The sequence below is a fragment of the Melozone crissalis genome, unplaced genomic scaffold, assembly GCF_028551555.1.
Source record: "Melozone crissalis strain CALT ecotype California unplaced genomic scaffold, PUWL_Pcris_2 ptg000029l_1, whole genome shotgun sequence".
Lineage (NCBI taxonomy): Eukaryota > Metazoa > Chordata > Aves > Passeriformes > Passerellidae > Melozone > Melozone crissalis.
In genome coordinates this window covers 15,697,469-15,721,253 of record NW_026535807.1, presented here as the reverse complement: position 1 = coordinate 15,721,253, position 23,785 = coordinate 15,697,469, and the positions used below count along the sequence as shown (strand labels likewise).

The window sequence follows — 23,785 nt, the reverse complement described above, 5'->3', positions numbered from 1 at the left end:
CTCACCCCAGCCCGGCTGCACGTCCCGGGCTGCGGCCAGCGGGAGCAGAGCGCTCCCCGCAGCTCTCCGTCCGCTTCTCGCCCGCCGCTAGAGCTGCCTCCAGCCCCTTCCCCCGGGAAACTGAGGCAGGGAGCGCAGTTTGTCCTTCTGCGAGAAGAGGCAGAGAGAGGGGAGCGGCTGCTGCGGGCCCCCCTTCCTCCGCGGCAGCTCCGGGAGCCTCATCCCCGCCTCCAGCCCGCCCCGCCGGGCTCGCCGGGGCTGGAGTTGGCGATCGGGAGCCCGGGGCACTGCGCCGTTCCCCCCACCTCTCCTGCCTCAGTTTCCCCGCGGTGTCCGATCGGGGCGGCCCCTCCCGCTCCCCGCCCCGGCCCCGGCCCGGTGCCGGCCCCCGCCCCGCCGCCGAGCAGCGCCCGCCGGGCCATGGAGCTCATCGAGCTGCGGGAGCTGCAGCCGGAGCCGCGGCCGGGCCGGGGCCGCCTGGAACGAGCGAACGCGCTGCGCATCAGCCCGGCCCGCCGGCCCGGCCCCGGGGCGCATCCCGACCCGCGGCTGACGGCGGCACCGGGCGCCGGGCACCGCTTCGAGCCGCGGCGCCGCCCGCTGCACACCTGGTGCGATCTCTGCGGGGACTTCGTCTGGGGCGGCGGCAGGAAGAGCCTCCAGTGCCGCCGTGAGTACCGCGCCGCGCCCCGGGCCCCCGCACCCCCGCCGCCGGCACCCCGCACCCCGGCAGGCACCGGGAGTGCCGCCACTCGGCTTCCTCTGCACCGGGCACCCCCGGCGAGCACCGGATGCCCCGCCACCGGGCATCCCCACCACCGGGCATCCCACCAACTGGGCATCCCCCCAGGACACCGAACATCCTGGTAGCAGGCAGCCCCGCTGAGCACCGGGTGTCCCACCAGTGGGCATGAGTTTCCCAGCACCGGGCAGGCTGCCACCGGACACCCCCACCACCAGCGGGTACAAAGCATCCTGCACCTCCCACGGGCCCCCCACGCCTGGTAGTGGGCCGCTCACTGAGATCCAGCTGTCCCACAACTGGGCACAGGCTGGGTACAGGCATCTCAATACCCAGCACCAGGCTGGGTACAGGCATCTCAATATCAACCACCCCCACCAGGCATCCTGGTGCCAGGCACTTCCATTAAGATGGGCATCACCATTTGGGGCAGCTGCACCATTCCTGGGCCTCTGGGCACCAGGAACTGCCACCAAACAGTGGACATGCCTGGACTGGGCACCCACATCAGGCACTGGCAGCCCCATACAGAATATCTGGCACCACGCATCCCTGTATTGGGTACCTGCACCGGCTATTCCAGCACTGGGTACCCACACTGGCCACTGGGCATCCCGGTACTGGATACCCACACTGGTGCCCATACTGGGCATCCCAGTACCAGGCACTGAGCACACCGTGCTGGCCAGCCCACATGGACTACAGGCACAGCAGCACCGGCCAGGACGTGGCACAGTGCTATGTCCCATGGGCACAGCATGAGCAGACAGCTGACACTGTCACCATGTGCCAGCCCTTGTCCCACCAGTGCCCTGATCCTGGCAGCCAGGCTGTGCACAGTGGTGACCCTGCTCCTGTCTCTGTCCCCAGACTGCAGCTTCATCTGCCACTACCGCTGCCGGGCCCTGGTGCAGCTGGACTGTGCAGGCCCCCCAGGTGCTGGTGACGAGGACGATGGCAATGAGCACGTGTTGGAGAAGGACACCAACGTGGTACGGCCTGGGGCTGCCTGTGAGGGAGGGCTTGGGCAGGGGGTGGCACACCTGGGGGCTGTGCTGGGCTGGGGAGGGCTAAGCTGGGCTGTGCCATGTGAGGCCATGTCATGGCATGCCAGCCTATGTCATGGCATGCCAGCCTGTGCCATGGCATGCCAGCCTGTGCCTTGCTAGCCTGTGCCATGCCAGCCTGTGCCAAGCCTTGCTGCGCTGGGCTCGGCTGGGCTGAGCTGAGCGAGGTTGACATGCCAGGCTGTGCTATGCCATGCCAGGCTGCACCATGCCAGGCTATTCTGTGCCATGCTGGGCCGTGCCAAGCCCTTGATGGGCTGAGCTGAGGTCGTGCCATGTCGTGCCGTGCCATGTCGGGCTGTGCTGTGCCAAGCCGGGCTGCGCTGTGTCGTGCCTGTGCCACCCTGCCCGCATCACACCGCACCGTGCCCGAGCCGAGCTCAGCCGGGGCAGAGCCATGTCCGGGCGGGCGAGGGTGAAGTCACCGCCGGAAGCGGGGCCGCCGCGCCGCCCCCGGCCCCGCGTCACCCCACGGCCGGGGCGGGGCAGCGGCGGGACCGCGCTGAGCCGGGAGCGGGGCAGGGCGCGGTAGACGCTGCGCCGAACCGAGCCGGGGCGGGAGCGCGATAGGGACCGGGCTGAGCCGAGCCGGGAGCGGGAGCGCGATAGACACCGGGCTGAGCCGAGCGGGACGGCGATAGGGACCGGGCGAAGCTGAGCCGGGACTGAGAGTGGGACTGGGCGGAGCCGAGTCGGGATTGAGACCGGGACCGGGCAGAGCCAAGTTGGGACTGAAACCGGGACCGGGCGGAACCCAGCCGCAATAGGGACCGAGCGGAGCCGAGCCGGGCCGAGGGCCGGGCTGAGCGGAGCCGGGTCGAGGGCCGGGAGCGGGCTGAGCCGAGCCGGGAGCGGAGCGAGCCGGGCCCCGGCCCGGGGGCCGGTCGGGCTGGCGCGGGGCCGGGTGTGCCCGTGTGCTCGCCGCCCCGGCGGGGCTGCGGGGCGGCCGGGCCGGGCCGTGCCCTCCGCCACCGCCGCCGTGCCCCCCGCGGCCGGGCCGGGGTCCGGCGGGCCCGGGGGCTGCGGGGCGGCGGCGCTGGCTCTGCGGCGGGGCGGCGCGGGGGGCACGGGGGGCAGCACGGCCAGCAGCGGCTACTGCAGCCAGGAGGACTCCGACTCCGAGCCCGAGCTCTTCTACACCGCCCGCACCTCCCTGGGCCGCCGCCCGCGCCGCCGCCAGGTCGGTCCTGGGCCGTGACGTAATGGGGGGCACGGGTGACGTCATCGGGGCGCATTCCCCCGGCTGGGTGCTGGGGAGCAGGCGAGGGTGGGCTGAGTGCGTGGGGAGAACCAGAGGTGCTGGGGGTCTTTTCTTGGGGGTGAGCTTGGCCCTGCTGTGGGGCAAGAGCGGTGTGAAGCATGGCCGTGCCGGCCCTGTCCGGTTGGATGTGGGGCGAGCGAGGCACCGTGGGGCGAGTGGAGTTTCGCTGCCTGGCACGGGCACCCTAAGGTCCCTCAGGGCCGGAGCTGCTCCCGGCTTTGGGGGTGCCGGGACAAACTCCCCGGGCAGCTCCACAGCTGTCCCCGTCCTGCAGGGGCCCTGGCGGGGTCCGGCAGTGCCCGCATGCTGTGGGGTGGCTGTCGGGGCTGGGAACCATCTCAGTACCGCGGGGACACGTGCAGCGCTGTGTGGCAGTTCCGCGGCCCCGCATAAATAAACACTCATTAGCGGGTGCCGGTGGCGGGGACGCCGAGCCGGGACGCTCGGTGCCCCTTGTGTGGGGCCAGCGCTTTGAAGTGGGGTGCCGGCGGCAAGGGCGGGCTGCACCCCCAGCCCGGCCCTCCTGCCTCAAATCTCAGGGCGTCCCCGCGGGCCTGCCCAGACGCCCTGGTGCCGGGCTGGCGGCTGCTCTGCCTTGGGGACGCCTCTCTGATCTGGGCTGCCGGGAGCGGCCGCTCGGCTCCGGGTGCCCTCGCAGGGCGTTCTCACAGCCCTGCAGCCCCGGGGACGGGCGGCCGGTGCCGGTGTCCCCGGAGCAGGGCTGGGGCCGCACTGAGCTCAGCTGAGCGTCCCCGGCACAGCCCAGCTCCGCCAGGCGGGCTGATGCAACCCCGCGCAACCGCCCGCGCCTCTGCCGGTGCTTCGGGGCGGGCTGCGGGCCGGCGCGACACCGAGCCAGGCGGGACGGCCCCCCCCGGTCTCTGTGCCGCTCAGCCCGGCTGTTGTCACGCAGGATGAGCCCAGCGAGTGGGAGAAGACAGAGCTGGACCAGGCGCAGGTGGAGCAGCGGATCAAGGAGTACAACAGCCAAATCAACAGCAACCTCTTCATGAGCCTGGTACGGGGTCGGCACAGGGCAGGGGGGGGTCACGGTGCCCTGCCCTGACCCCACTCACCCCCGATCGGTGTCTCGTAGAACAAGGACGGCTCCTACACGGGCTTCATCAAGGTGCAGCTGAAGCTGGTTCGCCCTGTCTCGGTGCCGGCCACCAAGCGGGTCCCCTCCCTGCAGGCGGGGCGGCCACACCCCCAGGGGGTGAAGCGCCGCACGTCCTTCTACCTGCCCAAGGGGACCGTCAAGCACCTGCACATCCTCTCGCACACCCGCGCCAGCGAGGTCATCGACGCGCTGCTCCGCAAGTTCACCGTCATCGACAACCCCCGCAAGTTCGCCCTCTTCGAGCGGTCTGAGAAAGATGAGCAAGGTAGTGCCCAGGGTCACCCTGCCCTCACAGTGCTGGCCGTGTCCCCTTACTGACAGCTTGCCCTGGGTGGTGGCAGTTCCATGGTGGTGATGTCCCCAGGGTCCCTCATGGTGCTGGCAGCATACCCATGGCATTGGTGTCCCCATAGTGCTGGTGTTCCCCATGGTGGCAATATCACGGCAGTGGTGCCCCGATAGTGACAGCTTTCCTTAGGCAGCAGCACCCCCTTTGGTGGCGGCATCCCTGTAGCAGTGGTATCCCCCTTTGGTGACAATGTCCCCTGTCACCATGGATGCGTCCCCATTGCAGCAGTGGTGTCCCCTGTGGGGGTGATGTCCCCATAGCAGCAGCATCCCCGTAGCAGCAGCGATGTCCCCGTAGCGGCGGTGTCCCCGCGGTGACTCGTGGCCCCGTTGCAGTGTACCTGCGGAAGCTGGGTGACGACGAGCAGCCCCTGCGTCTGCGGCTGCTGGCCGGCCCCAGCGAGAAGGTGCTGAGCTTCATCCTGAAGGAGAACGAGACCGGCGAGGTGAACGTGAGTGCGGGGACGGGGAGGGGGCTGGCCCCGCATTGCCCGGGGCGGTGTCCATAGCGGGACGCCGCGGGTGCCCGTGGCCATGGCAGCCCTTGTGCTTGCAGTGGGACGCCTTCTCGCTGCCGGAGCTGCACAACTTCCTGCTGATCCTGCAGCGGGAGGAGGAGGAGCACGTGCGGCGGCTGCGGCACCGCTACGCGCGCTGCCGCCAGAAGATGCAGGAGGCGCTGGCCGCGCTGACGCCGGGGTGACCGCGGGGCGCGCAGCCGAGGCCAGCCAGAGCACCGGGACCCTCGCCCGCCGGCCGTGGGGGCAGCAGGGAGGGGGGTGGAACGGGCACCACCGACCCACCGCGCTGTCACAGCCCCCACGGGGCTGGCACAGAGAGTGAGGGTTCCCGGTGGGAGCGAGAGCGAGTGTCACCCGGGAGCGTGTGTCCCCAGGGAGCGTGTGTCCTGGGGGGAACGAGTGTACCCTGGGGGATTGGGTGTCCCCAGGGGAATGGGTGTCCCTAAGAGAGCGTGTGTCACCTGGGGGATTGCGTGTCCCCAGAAGAGTGGGTGTCCCGAAGGGAGCGTGTGTTTTGCGGGAAGCAAGTGTCACCTGGGGGATTAGGTGTCCCCAGGGGAGTGGGTGATATGGGGGAGCGAGTGTCCCCGGAGAAGTGAGTGTCCCTGGGAAGAAGCAGGGCATCGAGCACCAATAAAGGCATCTTGGTGACGAGGCCTGGCCCGCAGTGTTGTCCTTGGCGGGGCGTGCTGGGTGGGAAGGGACGGGACGGGACGCGCAGTTCCAGCGGTGTCGGCGGGCCATGGGTGCCCGCACATGGTGCGGGTGGCGGCGGCGGGATTCGAACCCGCGGTTCCTGCGCAGCCGGCGCCGGGCGGGGAGGCGGGCGCGCCCCGCGCCGGTGTCACGTGACGCGGGCGCCGGAAGTGGCGCGGGCGGCGGCGCAGGCGGCGCTCGGTCGGTGTCGCCGGGCGGCTCCGGGCCGCCCCCGTCCCTCCCCCCGCGGCCCCGCTCCTGCCGCCGCCGCCCCCGCCATGGGCGCCAGCGGCTCCAAGTCGCGGGGGCTGTGGCCCTTCGCCACCCCGGCGGCGGGCGGCGGCGGCCCCGAGGGCCCCGGCGGGCAGCAGGCCCTGGCCCGGGCGCGGGCCGCGCGCGCCGCCACCCCCTTCGTGTTCACACGGCGCGGGTGAGAGGCGGGCGGGGAGTGGGGGGCTCTGGCATAGGGCGGGGGCTCTGCCGTGGGGCTGGGGCTCTGCCGTGGGGCTGGGGCTCTACTGCGGGGCAGGGAGGCTCTGCCGTGGAGCGGGGGGCTCTGCCGTGGGGTTGGGGGCTCTGCTGCGGGGCAGGGAGGCTCTGCCGTGGGCTGGGGGCTCTGCCGTGGGCCGGCCCCAGTCCCCGGCCCGGCTTGGGGCGCCGGGAGCCGGCAGGACCCGCAGGCTCTCACCCCACGCCTCTCCTCTTGGCAGCTCCATGTATTACGATGAAGACGGGGATCTTGCCCACGAGTTCTACGAGGAGACAATCGTCACCAAGAACGGGAGGAAGCGCGCCAAGCTGAAGAGGATCCACAAGAACCTGATACCTCAGGTAACGTGCGGAGAAGGATGGGAGAAAGGATGGGGCAAAGTGCCAGGGTGACACTTGAAGTCCAGCCTTTACAAGAACCATTTCCCTCGGGGCATCTTCTTACTGACAAGGTGGAGGCTCTCTCCTCCTCCCCAGTTTCTGCCTCAGAGCCATGATTCCTGTGCGTCCTGGCTCACACCCGAGTCACCTGAGGCTGTGATAAGGAAGGGAGAGCTGGTGGCACCCTCCAGCTGCCTTTTTTTGAGAGAAGCAGTGCCTGAGCCTTTCAGAACTGCCTGGCAGGGGAAGATAGCTCAGCCAGATGTATGTTGTGGGGCACAGAGTTCCAGGCAATCCTGCATGGCTGTCTCCTTACCAAGCACCTTCCACAAACTGTAGGGTGCTATGCTGCCTCAGCCAGTGTCATGTCACTGTGCAGGGCCAGACTTGTGTTGGGGAGCAGAAGCCAGGGCCCATCAGCTGCTGACATGAGTTTGCGCATCCCCTCCAGCTGCTCAGCAGTGTTGACAGCTTTCTGCTTTGCTCTTCAGTGGAAAAGTCTCCTCTCTAAATAAGCAAGTGGTGTGAAGCTGGGCAGGGGCTGGGATGTCAATGAGGATCGTGGTGCAGGGGCAGGAGAGCCTGCATGTAGGGAATCTTTTGGGGGCTTAAATGGAGAAAAGAGCAGATCAAACCAGGGCTGGAGAGAGCCTCTATAGAAGTCTTCCCTAATTAAGCAGAAAGATATGGCTGTAATGAGCAGCTGGGGTGAGCTGTGAGGAGTGGGCAGCCTCTCAGCTAGATGGAACCCCTCTGAGTGCTGAGCAGGCAGTTGTGGATGGAAGGATTTGGTGCTGCTCCCTGGGCTGGCATTCTAGCAGCGGCAGGCTTGGCGTGTGGAACTGAGTCCTCGTTCATGTGGGTCGAAACTCACCCAGTTGGGAAGCTCAGCTGAGCTGGAGAGAGCAGGTATCAGTGAGCAGTACTTTTCTAACACAACTTTACTCTGGTTCTGCGGGGCCAGGCCCAGCCCTGAGCCCCTGCTCCCCCTCTGCCCCAGCCCCCAGCTGGTGCTGTAACAGGAGAAGGCAGGGATGGGGCATGGGAAGGGTTCCTGTGGCTCTGTGGAGGGAGTTGCATTCAGCAGCCTCCCCCCTGCACAGAAAGCCGCTTTTCTGTGCGCCAGCTGCCCCGGCTGCGTTCCCTCAGAGAGCTCTTTTCATTGCTCTAAATCCCGTGAATGAAAGGTGCCGCATGAAAAGCCCAGACAGCCAAGATCTGCCAGTCACGCAGCAGCTGCTGCACGGGCAGTGCCTGGCAGAGCAGCTCCCTCCTTCCTCGCCCTGCCGTGTGTGGCAGCCAGCCCTGCCGCCCTCGGCCCTCCAGGGAGCAGAGCGAAGGGCAAAGGGCTGCTGCTCTGTGTGCTGCTGCCCAGGCATACCTGGAGTCATTTATTGAGCCATTTATGGAGCCTGGTCCCTCCAGTTCCTCCAGGGCACTGTGTTCTCTGTCACTGGGTGACTGGCAGGGCTGAGGGATGTTGATTGGCCATCCCTTCTGCTCACCACTCTGACTCTCCTTTCAGGGCATAGTGAAACTAGAGCATCCTCGCATTCACGTGGATTTCCCAGTGATTATCTGCGAGGTGTGAGTCCCAGACATCGCTGCCCGTGGATGGGAGGCCCTGCCCCACCACCTCCAACCTCACTGGGGCAGGCTGCATCGTGTTCCCACCGAGGAGGACTCCAGCCGTGTGGCAGGATGGTGGCTCTCCCCTCGCCTGGAGGTGAGGCAGGACGGAGCAGGCCTTCGCAGGAGATGGGTGACTCTGTGCAATGACTGCTTAAAAACATCCTCGCTTGAGTCAGAAGACTAAAATACCTTTTGTAGCCTCTAGCCGACGTTTGATGGGTAACTGGAACTGCAAACAAGCTGCTGTGATTGAGCTGTGAAAGGGAGAGCAAGCCTGCACTTCTCACCAGAGAGAATCCCCTGCTTCTCAGGTATGCGGCCCAGGGAGAGCCAGGGCACGGCACCCCGAGGTCCCTGGGGCCCGCAGCTCAGATGGCCAGTGTTGCAGCATGTCCCTTTGACACCGGTGTGATGTGATGCTCCCCTGCGTGGGTTTGTTGATGGAGGATAAGCAGAGCAGGCTGAGGGGTCTCAAAGCACATTGGGCTGGCTGCTGCTCTCCTCTCGGGAAGGGGATGGAGAGCAGATGCCGCTCTCTTAGACCTCGGTCTCTTCCCCCACTGTGTTTCCTCACTATGCCAGTGCTGGGGAGGTTGGCTTTACTGCTGCCTGCTGGAGATCTCTGCAGTCCCTGGCCCCTGCTGGTGGCAGCAAGGTCCCAGCTCCGCAGCGGACTTGCCTCCCCCATTGTCACACTGGCTCTGCTGAGCGCCTCCCTCGCCTGCCGCGGGGCTGGGCTGCCGGGCAGCTTCCTCACCCCTGCTGCTCCTTGAACATACCTCCCTGTAGGCTGGGCCTCGACTGAGCCAAGCAGGAAAGGAATCCTGTCTTCTTCCCTGTGCCCCCGAAACAATCAATTGGTGTACCTGCCCCGGCTTGGAAATCTCCCTGGCGATGTGAACTGTGGTTCCTCCCGCATCCCAGCTGGCGGCAGGAGGAGAAATGCGATGCACTTTAAAGGGAGGCTTGCTGCCCCACCTCGGAGGGCCCTGCTCTTTTCTCCTCTTTCCTCCCACCTAAGAAGGTCGAGGTCTTGGCGGCACGAAGAACCTCTCACCCCTGTGTGTGTCCAGCTGCTGGGGGAAAGGCCTGACCCCAAATGCCCCTTGGCAGCACGAGGAGCCCCTGCCTCCCTGCTCAGCTGTGCCCAGACCGGGCAGGCAGAGGAGGACCGGCAGCAGGCACAGCTTTAAAGTGGGTCAGAGCCTACTCCCCACAGCAGCCAGCTCGGCTTTCCTCCTCTTTCGTTCCAGAACTTATTTACTTTCTAAGCACTTCAGATGTTTGCTACCTCGATTTTTAATTTAAGCTGCTGGCACTTGGCTGCCAGCCCTGTCGGTGTCTACGTTGGATGTATCCATCCCCGCGTCCGCCCAGAGCCGCCCGGGCGCGGGGCCGCATTCCCAGCTCCGGGGAGATAACAGCGACGTGGCTGTTGCTGGCTTCCTGTCACCACCTCTTCCCTTCACGTCCCTCCACCCGCGGTTCCCATCGACAGGAGCGAGCTCACGGGGTGAAATGGATGTGCTGGCTGCCACCAGGCAGGAAAGTGGAAGGGCAGGGCTCATCTACACTGTGATGCTGGGCGCTTCTTTCGACATCTTTTGTTCTGCTTGCTTGGAAGAGTCTTGTCTTAAAACAATCCCTCACTGAAGTGTTTCTTATTTGCACCACCTGCTCTTGAGTTTCTCCCTGGCTGGAGCTCCCTGGGAAGGGCATCCCTTGGGCTCCACAGGAGAGCAGGAGCTGCTGTCCCCAGGAAGAGGAGAGAAAACCGTGGCCACGCTGTCTGTGCTGCCTTGCCCCACTGCTGTGTTAGGGCACGGGAAGCTGCACCGACCCCACCTTGGGCATGGGGGAAGGAGGAGGAGGAGGAGGAGTGGGAAGGGGGTTGGCACTGTTTGCCTACCCCAGTGGGGAGTCCCTCACCTGGCTACCAGCCAAAAATCTGCTGGCAGGGCATGGCCCTAACCCAGGGGAGGGGGCAGAGACTGTGACCAGCTTAGCAAGGATGCTTTTGTCCTTTCTGACAGGCTGCCTGTCCTTCCCCCAGCGTATTAAACATGCTTCCCCAAAACCCATGCCTTCTCCCACTCTTCTACCCCCTCAGTGTTACCAGAGTGGCAGTGAACCTCTGCAGGCTGCCAACAAGCTGCATCCTGCCCCGCTTCTTCCCAGGCTGGTCCCCACAGCAGCCAGCCCCCAGGACCCAGCAATCCTGCAGCAGCAGGGCCTTGGGAGCACCTGGAGGGATCTTAAAAATGTGAAGGTCACTGTAAATAGTATCTGTGTCCACTGTGGTGTTGGAGCAAGCAAAAAAAAAAAAAAAAAAGAAGAAAGTTTTCCTTTTTATTCTTTTTTTTTTTTTTTTTTTTACAATTTCTGTGCAACATTGTGCTTTCCCGTGTGGATGTGTAGCCGAATCGTACTCACCGACACTAGGCTCCTTGCTCCTCTAGCGTGTGGGTAGGACCCATGGGTTTGGGAAATGTACACTACTTATGGTCCTTCCTCCCAGTGCATCTGTCCACTTTTGTTAAATTTCAATAAAATTATTTGTAGAGCCCACAAGTCCCACAGCTATCTTACTGGGGAAGGCAGATGTACCTGAGGGGAGGTGGGCTTCGAGCCCCCCGTGTTTTTGGGAAGGGGGTGTTTGTGCACATGTGGCTGATGGTGAAGGATTCCTGGGTCACAGCTATTTCCAGGTTCTCCAGTTGGCACACAGGACTGTCAGGAGTTGGTGGTTGTGTCAGGCTGTGACTCTCTACTTGTAGCTGCTGTGACAACTTTTAAATGTATAACTAATGTGAAATATTTGTAATTTCCGTGTTCATTCCCGAGGACTGGAGCTCGGGCCTCTCTCCCCTCCCGTGTGGGGACGAAGGTCGGATGACCCAGGGCTCGCAGCAGCCCAGCTTCAAGCTGACTCTGGCCATGGCTCCGCCCGAGCCCCGCGGGGGGGAGGATCCGCCTGTCCGCTCCGTCCTCGCCTGCCAAATCAGTGCCTCATTAATCACGGGGGCCTGACGTCCTGGAGCCGGCGTGACCCTGTGCCGGGATGCCGCCCGTCCCCCGAGCATTGCCGGCTCTCCGTGGGGCAAGTGTGATCTCACTTTGTTCCCCACGTCCTGTCCCCAACAGCCCTGCAAGTGTTTTCCTGCGGCCATCGTCACTTTTCATCATTTCCTCCATGCAATGATCGGAAATGAGCCGCTGATGAAAGCTGTCATGAGAGTGAGTGGTGCAGTGTGCGGTGCCAGCCCTCCGGCCTCGGGGGGATGAGGCTGTGGCCCGTTCATCCATGGGGACCCCAGCCCCAGGAGGGATGGATGGATGGATCCTGGTCCCTTAGAAGGGGACCGGGTGGCTGAGCAGGGCGGTACAGCCCAGCGAGGTTACACAGCCCAGGCTGTGGCTCTCTGGCTCCGTGGCCATCTCTGTGTCTGCCAGGGCCACCACAGTCCCCTCCTGCTGCCTGTGGGGCAGGGCCATGCCCAGAGCCCCCAGCCCAGGGCAAAGGCAGATGCCAGTCATGTCCCCTTCTGGCCTCACGGCTGCTCCATTCCCAAGCTGACCTCCTCTCATGCCTTGCCCAGACCTGTCTGGCACGAGTGGCTGTGACTCACTCCTGTTATCTTTATCTGCCATCCGTGAGGGATTCCCATCCTCCTGCTGCCTGCCTGGAGCAGCTCGCCTGCTCAGCTTGTGCTGGTCACTGCCCGGTGCAGGCATCCCGCACCCCTCTACACTCTGGGAATGACTTGGAATGATCTCATGCTCGGTAGGGCAAGGGGAGGCTGGATCTGCCCAGCTGCCCCTTCCCAAAAGCAAATCTTCCCTGGGGGAAGGAAGGAGGGAAAGTGAGTCAGGTGATGCTCCCGCTGAGGGGACAGCAGTGAGAATTTGCGTCACATTGAGGACTTGCAGCCCTCCCAGCAGTGGAAACGTGTGACCCCTCTGGCCACCCTGCTGCCGGTGGGGCTGGACACCTTCGCACGAGGAGGATGGAAAGTTTTAGCTGCTGGCCAAGGGAGCCTGTTTACTGCCCAGAGGGGAAGGGCAGCGCCTGCAGCGCTGGGACTGCTTGGCTCCCCACAATCTTTCCCAAGGGTTTTGGCAGCCTCCGCCCAGCCAGCGGCTGAGCTGCCCAGCCCCTCTCCCAGCCGGTGCCTGGCACTGCCTGCAGGCCAGGCCGAGCTGTGGGGTGCAGCCCGGGTTTGGAGGGGCAGGCCTGGATGCAGTGCCCGTCCCTAGCAGGGCTGTCACCGTCTCGGTGGGAGCTTCACCACAAAAGCTGACACCTAAGTGGTGCCGCTAACTGGAGCCAGCTGCGGGTGCCTGCCCCAGGGCTTGGTGAGGCACCCGGAGCTGACACGAACAATGCTGGGCTTGGTGCTCCCGCCTGATCCTTAGGGAGCTGTTGGGTGGCTGGGGAGCACTTCCGTAGATTCAATCCCGCTTCCTTCCCCTGTCGGCCCCGACACACCCTCGCAGTCCGGCGCTTCCTGCGCGGGGCACCCCGATGGCCCTCAGCCCAATGGGGCCAGCCCTGGCCAGGGCAGGCGGGGGACATGGGGACTGCCACATGCCACACGGCTGGTCCCTGAGCCCTGCCTGTCCTGTACCCTGCCAGAGGGGACCGGCTGGAGCCTCAGCAGCTCTTTGGGAAGGAAGCCCCCCCAGTCCTGTTACACTCATGGCCCCCCTTGTCCTCTCCAGGCAGGAAACCCACGGGGCCGTGGCTGAGTCAGCAGCACCGATTGCCCGAGCCCTGCACAGGATGTCCTGTCCGGCACAGCACCGCCCTGGGGTCGCCACCGTCCTGAGGACACTGCCCTGCTGCTGTCACCACCATTGAGGACACCAGCACTCTGGCTTGCCAGCACTCTGGAGCCACCACCATTGTAGGATCACCAGCTTTTTAGGGACAACATGATCCTGGTGTACCATCCTGGGGTGGTATCACCACCATTCCAGAGTCCCCGCTTTGGAGTGATGATGATCCTGGGGTCACCACGGCCCTGGGGTCACCACCAATTACTGTGGTCACTGTGGTTTTGGAGTGACCACGACCCTGAGGATACCACCACCGCCCAGGGGACAGCACCACCCCGCTGGGGCCAGCCCGGTTCCAGGTCACCGAGGTTTGGGGACCCCCAGCCCCCCCGGCCCCCTCAGGCCGCGCTCCCCCCGCCAGCCGTGGCGCCCCCTGCCGGCCCCAACCGCGGCCCCGCCCCGCCCCTTTCCGCCGCGTGGGGGGGCGGGTCCTCCCGGGCCGTACCAATCGCGGCGGGACAGGGGGATGACTCCCCGGTGCCCGGTGCCCGGTACCGCGGCCCCACGGAGGTGTGTGTGTGCGGCGGGGCTCCGCCGCCGTCCGGAGCTCGAGGCCCCGAGACGGTAGGTGCCAGCAGCCCGGCGCGGCGCGGGCGGGGCGCGGGGGCGGGGCCGGCGCCCCCGCGGGTGGTGCGTGCCGGAAGGTTTAAAAGCGGCGGCGGGGGGGCGGCGGCGGTGCTGAGGAGCCCGTGGCGGGGGATGGCCTGAGGCGCGGTGAGAGCCGCGCGGGGAGCGGGAGCCGAGCGGGGCCGCCGGGGGCCGCGCCCCGGCGCTTTGTCTGCCCGGCTCGAACAAAGGCAGCGCCGCGCCGGCACCCGGGAGAGCACGAGCGGGCGAAGCCGCTCGGGACCGGGATTCCCGAGAAGCAGCCCTCACTCGGGGCTCTGCCCGCACCCTCCGGGCGCTCTCTGCCCCGGGAGGGGACTCGGATCGGGGTCTGCTTTGGGGGGTGCGGGCAGATCGGCCCCTGCCTGCACCCCCTCCTGCCGGCCCCCCTTTCTGACTCTGTTCTCCCGCCGCCCCTAGGTCCTGTCGGGCAGGATGCGCGGGGGCTCCGCGGCGGTGGCTGTTCCCTGGCTGGCCCTGCTGGCTTTGGCCCGGCAGCCCCCCGAGAAGCCATCGGCCGCCCCCCATCTCACCCGCCGGCCCTTCCTGGTGGCCTGGAATGTGCCCACCCAGGACTGCAAGCCCCGCTTCCAGGTGTCGTTCGACTTCAGCATCTTCGACCTGGCCGCCTCCCCCAACGAGGGCTTCGTGGGGCAGAACCTCACCATCTTCTACAAGGAACGCCTGGGACTCTACCCCTACTACACCCGTCAAGGTGTGGCCGTCAATGGTGGTGTCCCCCAAAACAGCAGCCTGTCCGAGCACCTCGCCCGCCTCCAGGAGGGCATCGAGAAGTACATCCGCTCAACCACCAAAGAAGGGCTGGCCGTCATCGACTGGGAGGAGTGGCGGCCTGTCTGGGCTCGCAACTGGAAGCCCAAGGATATCTACCGGGAGGCGTCACAGGGACTGGTGGTACAGCGTCATCCCACCTGGCCCCCTGAGAAGGTGAACAAGCAGGCAGCGTTTGAGTTCGAGTCGGCCGCCCAGGAGTTTATGGTCAAAACCCTGCGCAAGGCCAAGAGCTTCCGACCCAAACAGCTCTGGGGGTTCTACCTCTTCCCTGACTGCTACAACCACGACTACAGCAAGAACAAGGAGAGCTACACTGGGCAGTGCCCAGACGTGGAGAAGTCTCGCAATGACCAGCTGAAGTGGCTCTGGAAGGAGAGCATGGCGCTCTACCCCTCCATCTACCTCGACCCACTCCTGGACTCCACTCCCAACAGCCGCAAGTTTGTGCGGGCGCGGGTGATGGAGGCCATGCGCATCTCGCAGAAGCACCACGACGATTACTCCCTGCCTGTCTTCGTCTACACCCGGCCCACCTACGTCCGCAAGCTCAATGTGCTCAGCCAGGTAGGGCTGCACCACTGGGATGTCCTCATTCCAAGCCCTGCACATCTGGGCTTTGGGGTCAGCTGAGGTGCTTCCTCTGCCTGTGTATCGCACCTTGTTCCCATGGAGCAAGGTGGCTCTGGAGGCTCGTGGTGGCACTCATGGTGTTACTGGCACCCCATGGTTTGACTGTTTCCGTGTGGTGGGAAGCAGCACCATTTGGTATGGGGCTGGCAGCTGGCCCCAGGGAGCAGGAGGAGTGCTTCCTCTCCTAGGACCCCCAGCTCAGCCCCTCTCTGGGGTAGATGATGGGGTGCCACAAATTGTTTCCTTTATGGATGGGATGTCTGGCACCAATGGTGATTATCTCCAGGAAAGTGCCTGGGATGTACTGCAGGACTCGGGTCCTGGCAGCTGGAACCCTGAGGTGTGTGAGCCCACAGCCCCTGTGCTGTGCTGGCTTAGCCCCTGAGGAGGAGGGCAGTACTGGGAAGCCTGGCCCCCAAGTTGTTGGGACAGTGCCTTTTCCCTGGAGCGGGGATTGGGTCCCTGATCCTGGAGTGGACGCTTTGGAGCACACTGTGCTGGGGCTGTGGGTGCTGCATGGGCTCTGTGGGTGCTAACCAGACCCTGTCCCCACAGGCAGACCTGATCTCCACCATCGGAGAGAGCGCGGCACTGGGTGCGGCTGGGGCCATTCTGTGGGGTGACGCAGTTGACACCAGAAACCGGGTAAGTTTGGGTCAGTGTGGGAGGTTGATGGGTGGAGGGATCACCTGCCCCAGGGGAGGACCAGTGGCTGAGCTGTCCTCCCCATCTCAGTTGCTTCTCCCTGGGTCTCACCCTGGTGCTTCCCTTTCCCTAGGAGTTGTGTCAGTTAATGAAAAACTACCTGGAGGGGGACCTGGGACGCTACGTTGTCAATGTCACGACAGCAGCAGAGCTGTGCAGCACCACGCTGTGCCAGGGCCGGGGTCGCTGCCTGCGCCAGGACAGCCATGCCGATGTCTTCCTCCACCTCAACTCCTCCAACTTCCAGCTGCGGCGCCGGGATGCTGACCAGCCCGAGCGCCCCCTCTTCTGGGCCGAGGGCCAGCTCTCCTCTGCTGACACACTCTTCCTACGGACCCACTTTCACTGCCACTGCTACCAGGGCTGGCAGGGCAGTGGCTGCCAGACACGTGCTGGCCCCCGCAGTCACGCCCCCGGCCCTTTGGCACCGCTGGGACTTGGGGTGCTGTTGCTGCTTGCAAGCTGGTGCTACCCGCCCCTGGACTGAGCTGCCCTTTTCTCTGGCGGTGTAGGAGGAGCCTATTTAAGATATCCCTACCCTGCCTGGGAGGCAGCTAATTATGGAGGGCTGTCCCTCACTGTGGCGGTGTGGGGGAAGAGCTCTGCGCTTGCCCCATCTTTGCCCACCCTGCTGCAGTGCAGGTGCCCTTCATGGGGATGGGGGGAGGAGGGGGACCCCTCTCCTGTTGTAAGGAGAGGGATGGGGGCAAGAGGGACACGGGGGCGGGGAGCGGGTGCTGCGTGGTGCTGATCCCCCGTGTGCTGCCCCACACTGAAGTGCTTTACCTCGAATAAAGCTGGGTCAGACTGAGAGCTGTGGGCTGCTGTGGGGCGAGGCGGGCACGGGTCTCTCGACTCGCGGACACAAGCGCCGGCACGGGGCGGCGGGAAGCGGTGTGTGTTGGTAAGGAGCTCGGGGTAAGCTCCGCTCTGCTGGGAACTGCCCCGCGGAGGGGAAGGGGCCGGAGCCGCGTGGGCAGCCACGGCCTGGCCACCCACGTGGAGGCTGCGTGCGGCCCCGCCCCGGCCCCGCCCCGCGGGATTCCCCGCCTGGCCCGGCCCCCAGCCCCCGGCAGCGCCCGGGACGCGGGGCTGGAGCCCCCGGCAGTGCCCGGGATGCGGACCTGCAGTGCCCGGGGTGCGGGGCTCTGGAGCCCCCGGCAGTGCCCGGGGTGCGGGGCTCTGGAGCCCCCGGCAGTGCCCGGGATGCGGGGCTGCAGTGCCCGGGATGCGGGGCTCTGGAGCCCCCGGCAGTGCCCGGGATGCGGGGCTGCAGTGCCCGGGATGCGGGGCTGGAGCCCCCGGCACCGCGGTCGCCGTGTGAGGACGCCGTGCTGCGCGCTATGGCCGGGGGTGCGTTCAGCCCCGCTGGGCCGGGGACACCGCTGGGCCGCGCCTGCCCTTGAGCTCCGCTGTCCCGCGCCACGAGTGTCCCCCAGCGGTGCCCTCGCGTGGCTCCTTGTCCCCGACACCGCCCTGCTTTGCCTGTGCCCGTGCAGCCTCTCGGGCCTCTGCCCTGTCCTGGGGGTGCCCCTGGGCATGGAGCGGCCCCGGGTGGCACAGCCACCTCCCTGCCCGCGCTCCTCGGCTGCTGTGAGTCCCCGTGCGGTGCTCGCTGTGCCGGCTGTCCTGTGCTGTGATTGTCCCCAGGCCGTGCCTTTCTGTGCCTCCTGGCCCTCCTGTGGCTGCGGGGGTGTCCCTTGCCACCGCGGGCTGTGTCGCGCCGGGTCCTGCCCGGTGCCGTGCGCTCCCTCCCGGCAGTGCCCTCCTCCCGCCAGGGAATGGCCGGCGCTCTCCGCTTGGCGACCGGCGCACCCCGCGTCCATCGCCGTGACCTTCCTCCCCCCGCGCCGTCCGTGTCTGTTTGTCTTTCCAGCCCACTCATCGCCGGCCAGTCACGGGGTGTTGACTCTGCGCATTCCTTCCCTGCCGAGCCCGCCGCCGCCGCTCCTTACGCGGGGCTGACGCTGCCGTCCCGCTCCGGGACCGCTCTGCTGGGCTCCAGCTGCTGATAAATTCGGGGACTTTGAGGAAGTGGTGACCCTGGGTGACCGGCACCGCTTGGGAACGGAGGTGTGGATTACCGCCGGTCCTGACTTGGGGATAAAAGCTTCAAGGTCTCAGTTCTCCCCAGACAGCTCCAGGACTCACCCTGAGCACACCAGCTCCATGGCATCAGCGTGGTCCTGCTGGCTCCTCCTGCTGCTCCCGCCTGCCCTGACCCACGCTGGGGGGCCCGGTCCTGTCCTCGTCAACCGCCCCTTTGTCACCATCTGGAACATTCCCACTGAGAGCTGCGCCCAGGAGTACAATGTCACCCTCAGCCTGGAGGTCTTTGATGTGTTGGCCAATGACCACGAGTCCTTCACCGGGCAGGACATCACCCTCTTCTACAGCGACAAGTTTGGTCTCTTCCCCTACTACACATCTGAGGGGGTGCCAGTGAATGGGGGGCTCCCCCAGAATGCCAGCCTGGAGGCTCACATCCACCAGGCCACCCAGGACATCAAGGTGACCCTGCCCAGCCCTGACTACGCTGGGCTGGCTGTCATTGACTGGGAGAAGTGGCGCCCACTGTGGATCCGCAACTGGGGCTCCATGGAGATCTACCAGCAGAAGTCAGAGGAGCTGGTGCAGCAGCAGCACCCGCAGTGGCCTCCCAAGGAGGTGGAGGAGATGGCCAAGCAGCAGTTTGAGAAGAGCGCCTGCGATTTCATGAACAGGACCCTGTGGCTGGGCGAGAGCCTCCGTCCCAGCGCCTACTGGGGCTACTACGGTTTCCCTGACTGCTACAACAATCACTTTGATTTGCCCTACAACGGGACGTGCCCAGATGTGGAGCAGCAGAGGAACAAGAACCTGTCCTGGCTCTGGAGGAGCAGCCGGGCGCTCTACCCCAGCATCTACCTGCCCCTGTGCCTCAATGGCACCAGCAAGGTTCTCCCCTACGTGCGGCACCGCGTGGCCGAGGCCTTCGCTGTCCAGCAGGGAGTCCTGGACAGAGCCATCCCCGTCCTGCCCTACTCCCAGATCGCCTTCGAGCACACTCTGCACTTCCTTTCCGAGGTGACGGGCATGTGGGGTTCGTGGGCACCTCTTGGGCTGATGGGCTGGCACCAGGGAGTCTTTATCTGTGCTGGGGCTGTGTGGGGGCTTTGGGCACTGCTGACTTCTCCTCTCCCCATGGGTGCAGGAGGACCTGGTGAACACCATTGGGGAGAGCGCGGCTCAGGGTGCTGCTGGCATCATCTTCTGGGGCAGCCTGGACTACAGCACCTCCAAGGTGAGTGCAGACGGTGGCATCAGCTCCCTGTCAGCAGGAACCCCCAGTTCCTCAGCTGTGCAGGGCTGTGACACCGAATGCCATTGCAGGAGATGTGCCTGAGGCTGAAGGACTACGTGGAGGGTCCCCTGGGCCACTACATTGTCAATGTGACAGCCAGTGCTGCCCTGTGCAGCCAGAGCCTGTGCTCCGGGCAGGGCCGCTGCGTGCGCCGGGACAAGCAGCAGGGCTACCTGCACCTGGACCCCTCCCGCTTCTCCATCGACCTGCACGCTGCCAAGCCCTGGCTGGTGACACAGAGCCTGGAGCCTGGGGAGGACATCTCCAAACTGGCCAAGGAGTTCAGCTGCCAGTGCTATGACAAGTGGCAGGGACCCCGCTGTGACACCCAGGGCTTGGACAAGTGACCCCCCACACAGTCCTCCCACTCTGGGGACACTGGGGCACCCAGGGTGACACTACCTCAGCACCCTTGCCATGGGGTTGAATACCTGATTCTTAATAAAACCAGGAAGCACCAGCAAGTGTCTCCTTGTCTTCTGCTGCAGCACGTTTTGGGGTGGCAGGGTCCTCCTGGGGCACCACTGCTGCCTTGTGGTGCTGCCAAGGGCTGTCCTTTGGGCTGGGAGCTTGGGAGGTAATGCCTCAGAGAAACCACAGGAAAAAAGAAAATTTATGGAAAAAGACATAGGAAGAGGGGATGGTGGGGGAAGAGGATGAGAAATGGAAGAATGATGGGGAATGGCCAAAGAGTGGAGGCAAAGGGGGTGAGAAGATGTGGTTGTGTGGCTGTAGTTGAAGGAGTGTGTGCTCCAATCCCTCACTGTGCACAGAGGAGTGGCCTGAAACCAATACCCCCACTCTGATTTTCCCCTGGATAACCCATATGCAAAGCAGTTAAGCCCACAAATGATATGCAAAACCACTGATTTCTGTAACTCAGGCCACAGATTAACTGTACCTATTTCAAAACAGTTAGGAGAAGGCATGAAACCCTGGCCCAGCTGAGATAAAGATGTTGGCATTTTCCTCTGGATGTTCATCTTGGGGTGGGGAAATCACATGCTCATTTCTCTGATTTTGAGCTCTAATTTAGGTAATCTCTCCTCTTTGGGACTGCACTGCATGGTACTCTGTGTGTACTGGAGACTTACAAACCTGCATCCTTAATTTTTAAGCTGGTTGGTGTAAACCATTGCAGAATTACTACATTTCTTACGTTCACTTTTGATTATTACATTGAGGAGGATCTGAAAAGATACCCCTGGAAACATAATTAGGCCTTTGGATTCCCTAGTCACAGCTTTCAGAAACATACACTCTGTTATTACCAAGCTCTTTGACAAGCTGGGGGCCCCTGAAAAAAATTAGTCATAATTGGATTTTGGCCCAGAATTAATAGTTTTATCTAATTCTTATAGAGATAGCTTGGTAAATGTATGTTAATATTGGAAACAATATTATCTTAGTATTTTTTGTATGTGAAATGTGATTTAACTTACATGAACACTCAAACACGCTCCTCCCAAGCTGGAGGAAATCTGATGTTTGCTCTGTATTAAATGCCGAAATTGAAAGCAAAGTTCACCTTGCTATTCACACAAAGAAAATTACCGTGAATTTCAAGTCTTCCTTATGCCTGGAAGGGATCAGAGCTGTGTGCTTGTAACTTGAGGTAATTTAATATGCTTCAAGTATTCAGCTACTGGTGCCTAATTGGGGGCTGGTCTGAGCTTCTCCTGGACAGTATTATCTCAATCCATTAACCAAAGTAAGCACTGAGGTTACTTCATCAGGAAAGAGGTGGGTTACTTCATCAGGAAAGAGGTGGGTTACCTCATCAGGAAAGAGACATTTCCTCAGGAGCTGCAGAGGCTCTGGCACTGTCAGAAGCCACAGAAGCCCTGCAGAAATCCTGTCTCCAGGTGTGGGCTTGGGGCTTTTCTTAAAGTAAAGGCAGGATGGAAAGTGACAAACTTCCCTTATTTCTTGAAACAGCTCCTTTTCTTGTTATTGAAATACTGCAAACTTAGGCATGAATGCAGTTTGCCACTTTCAAATAATAGCTTTGAATGTGTAAGAGGATTTGCTTTATTCATCCTACTTATTGTAGCTCTTCTTCTGTCCTTGCCCCTCACACTGTGTCTAAAACCACCCAAGACACTGGATTTCATGTACTTTAGCTTGTCTTGCTCCAGACTCTGAGGAATGGAGACTAAAAAGGCACTGCATGTGGTGCCAGCAGACAATGTGGAAGCACGGAACATCTGCTGGGTGTTTTTTTCCAGGTCTGAAAACCTGTCCCTGTGTGTGGCTGTGTGAGGCAGCCTGCCAGAGCCATCCCACATGGTTGGGGTGTGCTGGAGAGCAGCCAGCAGAGACCCAGGCACAGCAGAGACCCAGGCACGGCCCTTGTGTGGGCACAGCTCTGCCCCTGGGGATGTGCTCGGGGTGTTATCACAGCAGCTCCTGTTCTCCATGCTCTGGGGACTGACCAACCTGTTGTGGGCACAGCTTGCTTGTCCTCTGCATCACAGGCTTCACACTACATCAATTTCTAGGCTTTTTCCACGTGCTGCTCCAAGAAATGAGGGGAGATTGTCACTTAGAACTGTCCTTACATTCCCAGGTTTTTCATTTCAATGGCTCATTATTTTTTGTCTACATTGCTTAAGACTCATATCTCCACAAATAATCCCAAGTATTTACCATAGTTAACTATCCCAAACAGAGAAAATTTAACTGCCGAGGGCTCTGAAGACAGAATTATAATTTTACAATCTAGAATGAAGGTAACTGCAGTGAGGAGCCTTTAAATGCTTTGTTGTAACCAGGACATAAGTAGTTCAGCTGAAGGGTAAGGTCTAGATTAAGTCTTGCATAAAACAGATGGAAGGAAGCCCTTCCAAGGAATTCACAAGCTTCTCAGATACAAACAGGAAATTAGTGGCCTGTTATTTGCCTAATAAGAAAAGTTCTCATCTGCCTCATTCCCCTGACTAAATAACTCAGAGTGTGTGTAGAGACATTTCCCACATTGTTAGAAATCAGTTTAGTCTGACACTAAGACATTGTTTTCAGTTTTGCTTGGATTAACAGCTCACACCTATGGTTAGATGACCAAGGAGGTGATGTATTTGGGTTGTTTTAGGACCCCATTAGCTATCATTTGCAGTTGCATTTCACTTCATCCAACGATCTGGACTGAAGCCATAAAACCAAAATCAGGAGTATGTGTTGCAGATCCTTCCAGACCACTTCTGCATCTCTTCCAGCTGGATGCTGAGCTTCCCCTGTTATACAATACAAACCTTTCCTGGAAGAAATAAATCCTTCCCAAAAGCAGCTCACAGCAACTGTGTGGCGTGAAATTAAAGAGATGGCATGTGAGTCTCTAGAATGCCCTTTATTCCATCGGCAGTGCATGGGAGGCTGGTGGCACACAGGGCTGGTCACTCAGAGCTCAGGCTGCTCCCTGGGTGGCAGCTCAAGGGCAGAGAGGAGGGCTGGGGCAGGTTTTGGTCACTCAGTTTGGCTGCAGCTGCAGAAAGCCCCCTGACTCCCAAACACCCTGCTCTGCTGTGCCCAAAGCTCCCAGGTGAGCAGCTCAGCCAGCAGGAGCAGCTGAGGGCACGCAGAGAAACATGAGACCAGGAGGAGGAGGAGGCAGCAGCACAGAAACTGCCTCCAGTGACACTTGAGCCTGTGAGCAGCTTGAGGGGCTGCCCAGAGCAGCAGAGGTTTCACTGGCTCTGAATAAAGCACCCCCCATATGCCAGTAGCACTGGAAGTGTGCACAAGGCTGCACTGCTTTCCTGTTAATGCTTTTAACCAAACTTGCCACTTCTTTTTCACGTGCAGTGTCAAAGTTCACTTCTGATTATTGTTTCAAAAGTGAAACATCAGCTCCTACAGAAATAATTTCCAGAGCTTCAATGCCAGGCTCTGTATCCCAACCCCCTCAGTGTCACTCAGAGCAGAACCGACTTGAACACAAAATTTTCAAGCTACCAGTTACCTAAAGAGGAAGTGGCTCTTTCTTACAATGCCTTTGTATCTCTGTTTTGTTTGAAAATCACTCACTCCAAACCTTTTCCCTTGCTCAGGCATTTCTAGAAAAGAGGTGAAAAGGTTTGTAAAAAACAAACCATATTTAAGAAAGATCTAAAGTTGTCTTCAGGGGCCACGGACTCTGCTACTGCCCTGGACCTGACATCCCTTGTTTCCGAGAAGCAGCAGGAATATCAGCCTTCATTCCTCTGATTCACCAGATTGCAATTTCAGAAGTTACTTGGAAACAGCAAAAGTGAGCCCTGAAGCACCGTTTGTGGGCTCCCAGGGAGTCTTTAAACATCCAGCACAAACAGCAGACCTGGCTTTATGCTGTACAAACAAAAATGCCTCTGAGCTGGAGAACGTGTCCCACTTTGTTCCAGAGCTTTCTGAATCTGAATTTCAGAGCCATTCCTGGGGCTGGGCAGCAGAGCAGCACTTCCACCACAAGAATGTGGGCGCAGCTGCAGCTCCTTTGTTGTGAGAGCTCCGGGCCAGCCTGGGCAAGGCTGGGCTGGGGGTGCAAGGGCTTCCAGGTTTTCTGCTCGAGAAAAGTCTAGCTTGTGTTTTTCACTGCTGGTGGGACTCTCAGAGGCAGAACATTCGTTCCATTTGCA

General features: G+C 62.1%; 4 protein-coding genes across 4 annotated transcripts; all 4 read left to right on the top strand.

Moving 5' to 3' along the window:
- The first annotated feature begins 420 nt into the window (after window positions 1-420).
- Window positions 421-5,713, top strand: RASSF1 (Ras association domain family member 1). Its single transcript, XM_054281029.1, has 6 exons — window positions 421-670; window positions 1,613-1,734; window positions 3,984-4,088; window positions 4,167-4,455; window positions 4,875-4,990; window positions 5,095-5,713. Exons 1-6 carry the CDS (start codon window positions 421-423, stop codon window positions 5,239-5,241), a joined length of 1,029 nt encoding a protein of 342 aa, XP_054137004.1. The 3' UTR covers window positions 5,242-5,713.
- A 320-nt stretch (window positions 5,714-6,033) lies between these two features.
- Window positions 6,034-10,064, top strand: TUSC2 (tumor suppressor 2, mitochondrial calcium regulator). Its single transcript, XM_054280920.1, has 3 exons — window positions 6,034-6,185; window positions 6,466-6,586; window positions 8,151-10,064. Exons 1-3 carry the CDS (start codon window positions 6,034-6,036, stop codon window positions 8,214-8,216), a joined length of 339 nt encoding a protein of 112 aa, XP_054136895.1. The 3' UTR covers window positions 8,217-10,064.
- A 3,785-nt stretch (window positions 10,065-13,849) lies between these two features.
- On the top strand, window positions 13,850-16,474 carry HYAL2 (hyaluronidase 2). Its single transcript, XM_054281031.1, has 3 exons — window positions 13,850-15,061; window positions 15,683-15,772; window positions 15,906-16,474. The coding sequence occupies exons 1-3, from the start codon at window positions 14,138-14,140 to the stop codon at window positions 16,317-16,319; spliced, it is 1,428 nt and encodes a 475-aa protein (XP_054137006.1). The 5' UTR covers window positions 13,850-14,137; the 3' UTR covers window positions 16,320-16,474.
- A 1,517-nt stretch (window positions 16,475-17,991) lies between these two features.
- Window positions 17,992-19,535, top strand: HYAL1 (hyaluronidase 1). The gene is made up of 3 exons (XM_054281082.1): window positions 17,992-18,898; window positions 19,026-19,115; window positions 19,205-19,535. Exons 1-3 carry the CDS (start codon window positions 18,002-18,004, stop codon window positions 19,520-19,522), a joined length of 1,305 nt encoding a protein of 434 aa, XP_054137057.1. The 5' UTR covers window positions 17,992-18,001; the 3' UTR covers window positions 19,523-19,535.
- Window positions 19,536-23,785: the final 4,250 nt, after the last annotated feature.